This window comes from Cygnus olor, chromosome 1 (assembly GCF_009769625.2).
Source record: "Cygnus olor isolate bCygOlo1 chromosome 1, bCygOlo1.pri.v2, whole genome shotgun sequence".
NCBI lineage: Eukaryota > Metazoa > Chordata > Aves > Anseriformes > Anatidae > Cygnus > Cygnus olor.
Window position 1 is genome coordinate 39049831 of NC_049169.1, and position 13973 is coordinate 39063803.

The 13973-nt window shown below is 38.3% G+C and overlaps 1 protein-coding gene across 2 annotated transcripts in view; it reads left to right on the forward strand.

The window, feature by feature from the left end:
- The window catches only part of LGR5 (leucine rich repeat containing G protein-coupled receptor 5), a 91198-nt gene that overhangs the window by 48202 nt on the left and 29023 nt on the right, over positions 1 to 13973 (forward strand). For both annotated transcript variants that reach the window (XM_040553328.1, XM_040553337.1), the window contains exons 3-4: positions 1800 to 1871; positions 3557 to 3628. In XM_040553328.1, coding sequence (XP_040409262.1) covers positions 1800 to 1871; positions 3557 to 3628 — 144 coding nt within the window. The remainder of the gene's footprint in view (positions 1 to 1799; positions 1872 to 3556; positions 3629 to 13973) is intronic.

The window sequence follows — 13973 nt, forward strand, 5'->3', positions numbered from 1 at the left end:
GGAAACCTCAGTACCAGTACCTGCTTCTTTTTTTTTTTTCCAGTAAAGTTTTGCAAGCTCCGCACTTTCTGATTCATGTCCAGACTCATACCCAGTCCTATCAGTAAAATAACAGCACAGAAGGTTGTTGAGGGGCTTAAGTAGTCTATAGTCTTTCCAAAACTCCGTATCATAACTAAGATCAGCATTAGAGAGGTCCCTAGCCTCTGCTAGTCTGTTATCTGCAAATGGCGTTTATTTTCAGGGAACTGATCTGGCATGCCTAGCCTAGCACACAGAGGAAGAGCCACAGGTCCTATCACCCAACAGGTGTGTGTGTGTACAGGGAAGGTCCTTTTTCACAAATCGAAGATGCCTGAAAAGTGTTTGGAGTTAGCATCTGGAATCACGTTTTTTTTCTCTGTGGACAATTTTTTTTTTTATATGATAAGATGTCTAAGGAGGTGTGCCCAGGACCCTTTAGTTAACTTGGGCCAAATAAGCTCCAAAGGAAGACAAATTTTAGGAACCAGTTGGTGCTCCATCTTTGGGATTGCAGTTGTAAGCACCTGGCTTTTTCCACAAACAGGATTAGCAACTCTGATGCCAATTTTGATGCTGTAGATTCCTCTCTGGCAGCTCAATACCTAAGGCATTTTGTCTGGTCTTTCCTAAAGGGCCAGATGCAAAATCACGTCAGCTCAGCCATCACATCAGCTGGCCTGCAGTAACTGTCTGCAATTTTGATGTGCAATATAGCTGATGTGAAATTTTAACTAATTCCACTTGGTTTAACTTGGTGTGCAAATATGAGGGTCAGATCATACCAACCCACAATTGTGGCCACCTAAGAGCAGACAGTATGGCTCTACTGACACACACTTGGGGGAACTTGACTGGGAATCTGACCTCAGCCAGTCAGTTTTCCAGCTGTGGAACAGGTATCATAGCACATTCCTGCTGGACTGGAATGTCAGGAGGCTAAATACAAGATGCTCTGGAGTTCCACTGATGGGTAACATACCAATGGCATTGTTTCACATCAAATACGGAATACAGAATCTCTTCCATAGGCACAAATCTTACACATTGGGGTTTTTTTTGCTTTTTTTTTTTGCCTTTTTTTTTTTGTCAGGGTAATGTGCTTTACAGAGGTATTTGTTGTACTTACCTTGGTCTGTAAAGTATTTTCTGACATTCTGAGATGGAGGATGCAAAAGAAATAGGGGAAAAAGCCCTACAAGTTTAAGCAAATACACTTTAAGAAAAACTATCACAAGTCTGTTCACAGGGAATACTGTGATTGCACCAGTACAGAAGTTTTAGGTGTTGTTATTGTAAAATGAACTGTAATCACTAGTACATGAATATATTTTGATATTATGTGTACATCTGTTAAATGCACAGCTGGGTTAGATGTGCACAAATACTGTACATGCACAATTCCAAGAGTGCATGCCTGCAAGTCTAATGATACTATTGCTGTCAGCGTACCTGTATTTTTGTTACTGAGGCTCTAATGCTTAAAAAGAACACTACGAAGAGTTAGATATGCATTTTAAACCATAAGCTTGATTTATAATGAACTTGCATTTTGTTTCTGCAGTCCAGCTGTCAGTAAATCAACTGTACGGTTAAGGACTCCTCTTGATTTTTTGCTTTTAAAAGTGTATTAATGACAAAACAAGGCTCTTAAACTACTGCCTCTGGCATCAGTCGTTCAAACATAGCTGTGTTGCACTTTTTAACAACCAAATTAATTCCACATGAAGAGTAGAAGTATTCACTCTTTTTTTCTTTTCCTTTTTCAAACTTTGCAGACGTCTTGCAGGAAATGGCTTGACATACATTCCTAAGGGAGCATTTGCTGGCCTTTTCAGTCTTAAAGTGCTGTAAGTAAACTGTGTGTTGTTTGATATATTTCTGATTTCCTAAATGCTCCAGGGAACTAATTAACCAGTGAAGTTTTGATCAAGTAAATTACATATTTTGATCAGCTCATTTTGAACAATTCAGCTGAAGTGAAGATACATATGAACATCATTAAATCTGTGTTTTTTCATATAGAAAATATCCTAAACACAAAGGTTGGAAAACATTAATGGCATTCTAAAAACAACTTGCTCATCAAGTAGATGTCTCTGTACAATATCAAAGGTAAAAATTGGTTCAGTTAATAGTTTCTTTAATTGTCTCAAAATTTCTGGGTTCAGGTCTAAATACCTTTGGACTTTTCACGATCACACAAAAGTAGGGGTAAATTGCCTTTTCCTTTTCTTGAGAGCTGGGGTGGGGGAAGTCATTATTGTAGAACACAATGCAATTTAAAATCCAGTTCTTATTTTGTATCTTGTTCTTTGCGATCTAATTACTCTAAGATAACTATTAAAAATGACTAGACCCTGTATTACTTGGAGTAATAAGACAATACATACAGTTGATAAAAAATTATTAGCAGACCAAATCTCACTATATAGCTACTAGAGGTGATCTTTGCTTAAAGTTCATAGAAATTGTTTTATTAGCAAGAATGCCAACCTCCTAGGCAGTGTCAAGCGAAGCCAGATGCTGCTATAAAAATATACAGAGCTCTACTGCAAAGATACATAAGTGGGAAAGAAGTACGAAGGGCTTCCCACTCCATCTACTGTAAAGTTGGCCAGCTGTAGCCCTTGTTGGCCCAAGGAGCTTTAAGCCTGCCAAAAATGATTTCATATACAATGTCCCAATATGCCTCATTTTGAAGACATGTACTACATCAGTGTCACCCAAATACAGTCCTTTTACGTATATGGGAGTTGGTCCAAACAAGGTTATTAGGCAGTGTGAATGGAACCACGCTCAAAGTGAAGAAAAGTTTCTACTGGACTGAAAAATTATTTTTGTCTTTGCATGCTAGAAGATGACAGCTTCAGAAAAGAGGTTTGTCAGGTCATTGCAAGCAACCTTTCTTTTGAGAAAATTAATTTCATTGGGAAAGGTTTATCAGTTTTTACAGAGTTAAATTTTTTCAGACCAAATCATAAACTCCTCATACATTTAAAAATCCTGATGGCCATAGTAGCATCTTCCCGAGTCAGAATTTCAAGACTCAGTCCTTCAGAGCTTTATCAGAATAAAACACTGAAGTATTGCACAAGAAAAAAGAAATCAATACATGAGGATCACAGAATCACAGAATTGTAGGGGTTGGAAGGGACATCAAGAGATCATCGGGTCCAACCCCCAATGAGGATGACAATTCCAGAATCACTGGAGGCGATTAGGAGCTCAAACCTAAAAAACTCTATCAAAAGCAATTAGATTTGATCTATTAACTTCCTCACCTGCTCTGAAAATCCCACTTAAAGCTGATGAGTAGCTCTTAACAAGGCTATTATGCTACAGGTATTTGGTTTGAAGAGAACTAGAATTTTGAAAAGGCCAGGCGAATGGAGCATTTGTGTAAATTGTTCCTTGCTTTTAATCTTCAGGTAAAACCAGTACAAAGGAGGTAAGCTTAGAAGAAAATTTGCAATAGAAAAAGAATAACTTTACTGTGTTGATTCTGTTTTTTTTTGTGCTACTCAAAATGTAGGATGCTGCAGAATAACCAACTACGCCAGGTTCCTACTGAAGCACTCCAGAACTTACGCAGCCTGCAGTCTCTGTGAGTATACTTGATAAATCAACTTGTAAGCCTACATTAACAATAGTATATAAGATTACCTATTAATTACCTGTTAATGTCACTCAGTAACATGCTGAACCAACTTTTCCTTTTAGCTCTCTTTGAGTTCCTTTTCAAGAGAATTGTACTCTCAATTAGACATCAAAAGTGACTGATTTCATTCCAGTAATTTCATGACACTGGTGGCTTCTTCTCAGTGTTATAAACTGGTTCACCATCTGAGAAGACACTCCTTGCCCTGCAATACTTTCTGTGTCAGGAATATGGTCCCTTGAGCACTGGTCTTTCCCATGGTTTCTAGTTAAGATTCTTTACAGGTGAAAAGAAAGAATCCCAAACGAAACTCGTGTTGTTTTTTTTTTTTTTCGTTTGCTGTAATTTTTTTCTTTTTAAGCAATATGGAAAATACTATTAACTTATGAAACAAAGTGTACTAGAGGATGCTTAATTATATTCTGTGCTTCAGGCTGGTCTCCATATTTATTGTTCTTGACTGTGCCGTTCTGACTCAGTCCACAAGCTTCAGTTTTAACAGAACTCCTGCCAAATTTCCTAGACCAGGAGTGAGGATTGGCTGCTTCATGGTATGAATGAAATTATTTTGATGTGCTTCTGCCCCATAACATAAGGACGGTTGTACCGCATCATGCTAAAAGCTGACCTAGCCCAGTATCCAGCCTTCAACAGCAGATGCCAAAGGAAAACTAAAAGGTCAAGAGAAGAATATAATAATACTCCCTTGGTAAACTGTCCCATCTGCCAAAACTTGGGACTCAGGGACTCACTGAACAGCTTCTTTGAAGTCAATAGCTCTTAAAGGATTTTCTTTGTGAGTTTGTGAGTTTCTTTGTGAGTTTGTACAATTGCTTTCTGAGCCAATGTAACACCCATTATTTGCTACAGCAGAATATCTGCTGATCAGCTAACTCTGCATAGCGTGGTGAACTACCTCCTCTAATGTACTTGGAACTTACAATCACTCTTGATGGTAATAGATGCTGATAGATGTAGGACTAAGGTGTAAACAGTTGTACCCCAGATTTTATAGACTTCTATCATATCTCCATTAGTCATTAATGTTAAATTGTTTCTTATGTGGGAGCTATTCCCTGCATCTGGTCATCCTTGTCACTCTGTACTGAACTTCTTTCCAGTTCTTTGACAATGGATTTGAGACAAGTCAGGGAGGAATCAGACCTGCACAGAATACTGAAAGTGTTCACACATCCCGGACTTATAGAGAGGAGTTATGGATGGTTTTTATTCACTTTCCGGCTAACCACCCAAAATTTGTCTTGTTTAAATTTTTAACCCTTAGTAAACACTAAACTATGATTTTCACACTTACTACAACTTCAAGACTAATTCACAGCATGTTTATGGCTACTCAGAAGTTTGTCATGTCAAGTGGGAATTGCTTTTTCCCCAGAGATGTGACTTTACATCTACCTCTACTGAAATCCCCCTGCCATTTTGTTGTTCAGTCAATTGATTATCATTAGTGCCTTGTACTGCAATTGCAGTTCACATTTTCCAACTACAAAGACATTCTTGTTGTCTCAATGCAGGATGCAGAGTAGATTCCATTTCTGAATTACCCACAGAATTTCATTTTCACACAGTAAAAAAAAAAAAAAAAAAGTGTCTAAATTTTCTAAAGTATCTACCAACCTTCTACAGGATGAAGTATCTAGATGATTTAAGATAGCCAGGCACGTTCTTCTTTGGACATACGAAAAGCATCAGCTGGTCAGCTGACTGTGTGCTTTAGTTGATCACCATATATTTTCACAGAACTACTTTGAAATAAGATTATTTTCCTGTAGAGGTCATCAGAGGTCATTAGAGAAGTTCAAGTAACTATTGCAAAAAATGTTGCTACAGTGTGCAGTGATTACCACATCATTGATCTAAGAATGACAAGGGTAGCACATATACCAAGCTATCTAGTCTGGTTACAGTTGAGATACTTTGATTGGGAAGGGCACTGTGCTAAACATGCTGTCTTCTTTTTTTGTGTGTAAAGAAGTTCTACCGGAAAGTTAACATCTTTTGCATACATTCAATTCAGCCAAAATCTGAAGAACAGAATTAATGAAATGAATTGATTTCTAGCAAAATTTTGTCATCTGTGTGTAACTTACCACTACACAGGCTCACATTATTCTGTTTTAGCTCCCAGGTGCTTATGTCTGTCTTGAACAATATTTACCTCCTTAATATACAAAGTATTCGTTAAGGTTTGTCAAGGTGAAACAGCCTTAAGAATTAATTACCTTATAATTGTTATTTGGTCAGTGCCTTTTTTCTTTATTGACCAGACACAGACTGAAATATCTTAGCCATATACTTTTGAGGTTACAGTTCTTTCCTTTGATCTTTTAAAAAGTCATGAGAAAATGCTGGTCTAGTGACTATATTAGATTTTCTTTCTGCTAAACAAACAAAAAAAAATCTTGCTGAGATCACATCATGCTATACACACTCTGGACCAAAACACGATAAGCCAAGCAAACAAGAGTTCCTTTGTTGCTCTGAAAGAGACTGTTGAATTTGCTGCACAGTTTCTAAACAAAATGACGGTCTCACCCACTCTTTTTTGCAAATACTCTTTTCCATAGGTGAAGAAGCTGAAGAAGTAAACCAAACATAGTTACACTGTGTATTCTATGTAAAGAAGTGGTGTTTCGTGACAGAATTGAAACAGAGGGAGAATAGGAGTGGTCAGGAGAAACCTTTAGACAGCTGTGTAGCAGACCCAAGATGGAACGATACGGGTTTGTACAGAAAAGCTACTATCAGCTGAAAGACGATCACTGGCGAAAGAGACCTCTTTGAGGAAAAGAAGACTATTATTCTTTTGTTTGCTTAAACTGGGTTGTGCCTGTCAGATAAAGGTGTGCAGAGATTCAATTTCTTCTTTCATACAGTCTAGGAATTTTCTGTTCACAAGGTGGTTCTTGCATTGGTTTCTGATTTACAATAGGAGTTATTTCTCAAAACCTTCAGAATAGCAGGAGTCTTTTCAAGGGTGTAATTAAGAGGTTAAAAGCCTACACAAAGGCAAGTTCTGTAAGATAACTTCTTGTGTTTATTATGTTTAACTAAACAGGTGGCATGGTTTCTGGAAGCCTCGTTAACCCTTTTCTTTAGGTTAGTATAGTTGCAAAAACCTGAAAACTGGTGACAGGACTTAAAATCTGCCTTTTAAGTTTTCACCCAGGAAGGGCAACCATGTAGAGAGGCAAACCATACTAATCACCTTTCTACCTTAGTGAACGTGAAGAGGATAATGTTAAAATCATTTTTATATAAGTATATATATAATCGTGTGTGCGCACACGATATATATGTATACAAACACAAGTTTTCCGTGTTCACTTACTATACAAATTCATCACAAATTTTTGCACAAAAAGATATTTCTGGATGATATTCCCTCCTTATTGTCTAGTTCCAGGCTCAAAAAATGACATTACAGGTATTGGTATTGATAACCAGATTAGTTGATGTTAAATGGCATGCGGTACAGAAAGCAAGAAAATCTGCTGTATTGCAGGGATGAACACCAGTTCTTTCCACTTTCTTGTCCATGTTGTTATATTGTTGGCATGCTGAATAGCATGACAAGATTGAGTGATAAATACTCATAAATTTTCTGAGGCTTGAACTACCTTCAGCATACATCAGTCGCCTTCAGGCAGCAGGCAGTATTCACTATATACTATGAAATGAGAAACGACCACACACCAAAAAAAAAAATTGTGTTTCATCTTCAACAGCAAAACATCTGAGAGAACTGTAATACTGTTGCCTGAAAACAAACAACCATATTGTTTTTCTTAAGCAGAAAATTTAGATTTAACAATATTAAAATCTTCTCCAATTTTAGAAGTCTTCGTAGTTCAATAATCAACAACCGTGATGTGCTACTTTGATTAATAAATAAGTTCAGCTACTGGTGCTTGGGTGATGATTGTTTTGGACTCCGATTCCCTTTATGGCGTAAGGATTTAAGGAAGTAACCAGAACATATGAATTTTGAGATGTGGTTATCTCCAAGTTCAGCAGAAGGATATCTTCAGTTTATTATATGGGCTATAATTTTCTTTTTGTATCATGAATAAAAATTATCTGGATTACTGGCCCTAACAATTCAAATGGCAGTCGTTTCTGTTAAACCAAAAAGAGGGAAACAGCTCAAATACCATGACTGAAAACGACCAACACACAATCACTGGTGTCACAACTTAGATCTTGACAGCAGGGTTTGAAGTGCCACTTAAATGCTCTCTCTCCTGTTACTCACTTTTCTTTGGAATTGACTGTAAGCAAATGGTGTCTGGATTTTATGTTTCCCAGAGCTCCAATATCTCTGTTCTGCTTTTAAGTCAAGAAGGCTTTTAATAATTTTAAATATATCTGTGTAGTCCAAAAGCCTTTTACATAGGTATATTGATTTATTTTTCAAATATAGTTATTAATTAACAACTTGCTGTCTGGCCAACTCTTTTCATTGAATTTAAGTATTTGCTTAAATAGGTTTCTTTTTTTTTTTTTTTTTTTTTTCTGTGGTATAATCATCTTGTCTTTTCTAGTGACAGTTAGGTACCAGAATTATAAGTATTTTTTTTGAAGAAGGGATTGATAAAGCAGGAAATAACGTACGAATATGTTTGTTTGGTTTTTTTAAGTTTGTTTTCTGAGCATGTTAACACAAATTTTAGGTTATTAGCAACTGATAAGTTGGAGATCTTTATTTGCAAATGTTACTAAATAAAGGAGGAAAGTCTAATTGGTATCACTGATAAGGAAGTGAAGCTTCTGCTATTCTTTTATTGAGACTATTGTAATACAATACTTTGCAGTGAATACTACAGATGAAACAATTCTCACTTTATTTTCTTGTTTAGGCATCATTATTAATGAGCAGCTTTTCCTATTGTGTTGTCAGACAGGAATGGTCAAAATCAAGAACAGATCAAGTACCATGTCACTGCCCATGCCAAACCAGTCATCAAGGCTATTTAAAAACAAGCATTATTTACAGTAACACACATCACCTGCTTTCATTCCTGTAAAATTTAAGAGGACTTTTACTTTAATAGCAGGAAACAGGGCAGAATGCAAGACAGTCCCTCTTCCAAAGTGCTGGAAACGCTGGTAGAGGAAAAAATAAACTATCCTTTCCCCATCAAAAACCTGCGAAGTTGGAATTTAGTGTAGCAAATTAATTTGACTTTACAGATACAGGATAACAAAATAATATCAATTAAAATAATTTGACTTTACAGATACAGGATAACAAAATAATATCAATTAAATTTGTTTGAACTTTCTGACAGAATTTATAAATCACTTCAATTTTATTTTTCAGATATGTTTGTAAGTTTGGTGCATATGGTGGTGATGCAGTTTTACATAAAATGTTATCTAGAAATCATCTCTGATTTTCTAAATAATCTGCCTGGCTGGAACCAGTCAGAAAACTGATTTTTCAGCTCCTTCTCCCTACTCCTCCAAATATGTGACATTGCAAAGGAAATTCTTAATCTGAGCAAGGAGTTGAAGACTTCGATGGCACAGAGTTCTGAAATGCATCCACTTCAGTCTTGAAATTAAAAAGCATTTTTTTCAGAAGCGTTAACTTTAAACATTTTTTCCAGTATGTTTGTGGTAATAATCCTGATTTTTAGTTAAAAGACAAACCAACTTTGATGAAATCACATTCTCCGAAGATAATTGTTTTCATGAAAAGACGGGAGCTTTAGTTGTGGTTTTCCATGTCACAGCCCATGATAATAAAGCCTATAGAAGGCTTTATCCTTCTTAGGAAACCCAGTACCTCAACAGTTACCCAAAAACTCCCTAAGGAGGAATTTCCCACAGTTTTAATCAAGGTTGTGTGTACCCATGTATGCATCTGTACACATACGTGAAGATGTCTCAAAACTCACCATTGCATTTGCTGCATGTTTTATCCATGTGAGCTACTAGAGCCCTAGGGCACACTAGGTAACAGAAGAGGGACTGAAACATTGAGCACTAGCCCAGTATCAGAGCACAGACACTCTTCTAGCTTGATAAGCAGCTGGGAGGAAGGCAGAGGTGCAAGGATCCCCTAACTGTGTATGCTACCCCTTTATTTGGGTCCAGTCCCTAGCACAACCAGCTGTAGGGTCAGATGGCTTTCAAAGCAGGGTGCAAATAGTCTGAACTAGATCAGCAGTTCCAGGCTGCTGAGGGATGTTTTCTTTCATCCAGTAGAAGCTACTGGACATCTGACTCTTTTAAGTCTGCTGAGCAATCTCATAAGCACTTTTTTTAATCATATCTGTAAAGAGAGAAATTTCTCAACCTGAGAACTGCTGATGAAGAATCTTCCTGTGTGGCTGAACCTCACCTCCATCTGTGGGAGGAGGACAAGTAGCAGGTGTTGAAAAGGTTAGCAATGTGAGGCTCATACTAGATTTCCAAGGAGGTCCTCCTAGGCACCACACAGTGACATACTGTTGCTAGAGCCAGCCTAGCAAAGCAAACAGTGCTTAGGAGTGCTCCCAGGCTCCGGCCATGACCATCTACCAAGCTGTGCTGTTAACGGGGTCCTTGCCACACTTTCGACCAGCGCCAGCTAACATTTGGCTGAGCTGTCCTGTGGCGTCACTTGGCAATTCGTACACCCCTGGGACCATCCCATCAGTGCTCTGCATGCAGCCACCTGCTTGGGAGGCCAGGAGCGGTCACACAAAATGTCTGGCCATGGACTTCAGATCTGGGTGTTCAGCCAGATTCCTAGGATGACCCAAAAACTCCTGCTGGCCCCACTTTTTTCAACTTCTGGGGTTTCGGGGCCAGTCTTAGTTTGAAAATAGCTTTGTAACTGGATGTTTGTGCTGTGTACGTCGTGCTAGCATCCTGGCACACCATCTTAAATGCAGGTTTACCACAACACCTGAGCAGAATATCTGGATATGGAGAGAAATGCTAAGGATTGAAACTCTCAGAGTTGTTGAGACCTCCTCCTGCTTTGCATGCACGTGGAGTTTACACCAAGCAGTGGACAGAAACAAATGCTCCTAAATTATGGCTTGTGACTTCTCTCTTTCAGTCTTGCTTTTGCTGCTCAGGGTTCTTTGTATCGGTCCTGTACGAGCCCATACAAGGGCAGAGCTGAAAGTGAGCTGTGGGAACCGCTGCGCTGATGTGTTGTAATTAACCTTTCACAATAGTCCTAGCATTTTCCCCTGTGGACTGAAGGGGATATCCTGCTTAAAGAGCCACGTTTGAAAAACCAAGCTCACAATGGCCAGCTCTGTTTTCATTACAACCACTGTTCAGAGCCAGTTTTGATGTCACTCTTGCCATTCCTTACACAGGGCTTTAGCCCAACTCCTATCAACAAACCCTTGAGGGGGTCCATGTCACCACAGGCTTGTAAGGATGGTGGGGCTGCAGGTGACCCCATCCTGCCTGTTACACCCGTCCTAGACAGGCCCTGTCCCCAATACTTCCCCATCACTGCCCCACACCTTGCAGCAAGGCCTGTGTGCTGCTCCCCACATAACGGATCCTGGTCAGGCGGTCAGGCGGGGAGGAAGACGGTAGGAGAGGGAGGATCGTGCCCTTCGTTAGTCTGCCGTGCCTGAAATCAGCCCTCGTGTGCTCTCACCCCCCTGCCTCCCCTGCCTGTGCTGTATAGGTCCTTATCATTTGGGTTTGCATGTCTTATTTTAAAATGAATGTCAGAAGAAGCATGGTATTCTTGACTTCTTTGTCTGTCTTTGTAGCTTTCCTCTTGCCCAGTCTCTTCATTGTATTCAGTCCCTCATCACTGCAAGAAGAGGCAATTCATGTAATAGATACTTATTTCAGAGGGGAGAATGACTTAGGAGAAATTTCCTTCCTGATCCCATACCTAGCATTTGACTTAATCTCGAATGAATGAGAAAGACACACCGACAAGCCATTAAGGAATGTCTTTAGCAGGTATATATAGCTAGGTGGTAGCTGGGCTCACTCCGAGAGAAGACTCAGAGAAAGGGAAAAATATATATATTGCCTTAGAAACCTACCAGTGGCGTAAAACTAGGTGTCCATTCATATTGAACTGATCAAAATATCTGCATCAAAACTTATTCAAAGATCTACTTTCACCCTTTTCAGAGTACCAGTAAATTAGTCGTGTTTACAATTCTATATGAATAATATCTTTTCATCATTTATAATGCATATGGTCATAGCATTCACGGTATGTCACAGGAAACACCAGTGGGATACAGTCCACATAGCTCAAGCATTTTCTTTGAAAGGTTTGGACATTTTAAGTGAGCTCATGGTGAATTTCATACTGGCTGCTTTATTTACATGCAGCCTATCAGAAGAGATCAAGCTTTTCTGTTTCCTTAAATTGGTTCTCTCTGGAATATAATAGCAGCTTTCAAACTCACCACATGTTATCTATATATTTTCAATTATAAATAGGGTCATGTTTGTGAGTTAATGGGTTTAGTTCTGAAAGTGCCAAAACTTTGATCAGCACATGTAAAACAATTGGCTGAAAACAGCGATTTTGATCAATGCTTTATACATCAGTGTGCATTACCTACAGTATGACAGGAAACATAACCACTACTGAAATGTTTTATTATCTGCAAGAGGGAAAATGGTACTTGGAAATTTTAAAAAGATTAGATAACAAAATGCATTTGAGGCAGTACTTCTTATGAGCACTGGTAGGATATGTAGTCCAGTAATAGGGCTTGCAACTCAGATCATTGTAGCTTCTCATTTTCTTACAAAGTTTATTCAAAGAGTAATCCAACTACCTAGAATCTCACTTATGTTACAGCAGTATTATTTCGTGTATTTTGCTTACGTAGCTAATGGTGGGTTTATGTTTGGAAACTTCAGTTATAAAAAAAGTTGTTTCCTTGATTTGCTGCTGAATATCGGTGAGATGGAAATCCTGACCTCTCTGAGGACAACAGAAATATTGCCATTTCAGCCACAGGATCACATAGAAACAACTGACTTTTGGCTTCAACATGTGACCAGGGGCTCTGTGAGTAACTCCTCTGGAGCCAACGGGGAAGCCAGAGCTGCACACTCAGCCTTGGTATTGAACAAGATGCTGACTGTAATGCAGTAACACATTTAGGTTGAATAAAGCCTCCATTCTTTAATCAGTGTAACTGTCAAACTAATGCAACTGTAACTTCTTAGTTTACATACCAGCATCACACAGGGAAGAAATTTACTTCTGACCAAAACACAAAGAAACCTCATCTACTCATTCAAATTATACCTTATTTGAAAACACAGGCATAGCATGCTTATTGCCTGGGGAATGGGGGAGGTACAGCATGACTATTTCTAAACATTTCCAGCCTCACCCATTTGTTGACCAACCCTTGAGTTATTTTGGAAGCTCTGTCTCTGCTGCCTGCCATGTCAGTTATTATATTGAAAATTTAATTGTACAAGGGCTTTGACACTGAACTTTATAAATTTGTTCCAACTGACCTTGTCTCAGTTATTTGCCAGCCTGGCACAGAGCCTTAGCGTTCATTATTTGTTCTCATGCAGTAGGTAGAAGAAGCATGGAGAAGGAGATAGAATGGACCTGACATTTTACATGACTGCAAATGAGGAAGCAGCTTTAAATAAAGAGATTACCATGTCTGCCACAAAGAGTATTACATTTCTCTCAAACAGACCGAATTTAGGCTGTACAGAATTACTTCTTTGTACCCTGGGTGTGTCTGTTTGTTCTGCAGTGTTTTCAGACTTCTATTTAAATTTGTTTTTATTTCATCATTCACTTAATTACTTCTCTGTACAGATGTCTTCAAGAAAAGTTTTAGAGAGTGTCTTTTATGTTACAAACAAGATATTAAAAGCAGAAAAAGTGTATTGAGTACAGGTCACCATCTGGATGTTTCATGAAGTTGCAGAAAGTAAAAGCCAGTGAATATATGACATAGTATTTCTAGTGCCATATCTGCAAAGATTTCAGTAGATTTAATCCTTATTTGCAGAAGTGTGAAAGCAAGATATCACCTGCAGACTCTGAAAAGGTACGATGTGCAACTGAGCTCCCTCTGTTGGCTCTGCAGCAACTGAAGTGTATTAAGTACTTTACTTTTCAAAGTAAATAAATTGCATTAGCAGCACTGACCTCTGTTTAAAAACACTTTGCTCCACTATTAAAAAATGTTAACTTCATTGCTCATTAGAATCATTGGAATACACGGGATTTAAGAAAGTGTAAAACATGAGCAGAAACTCAGAAATTCTTTTTATTTTTGGCTTTTAAAATGGTGGG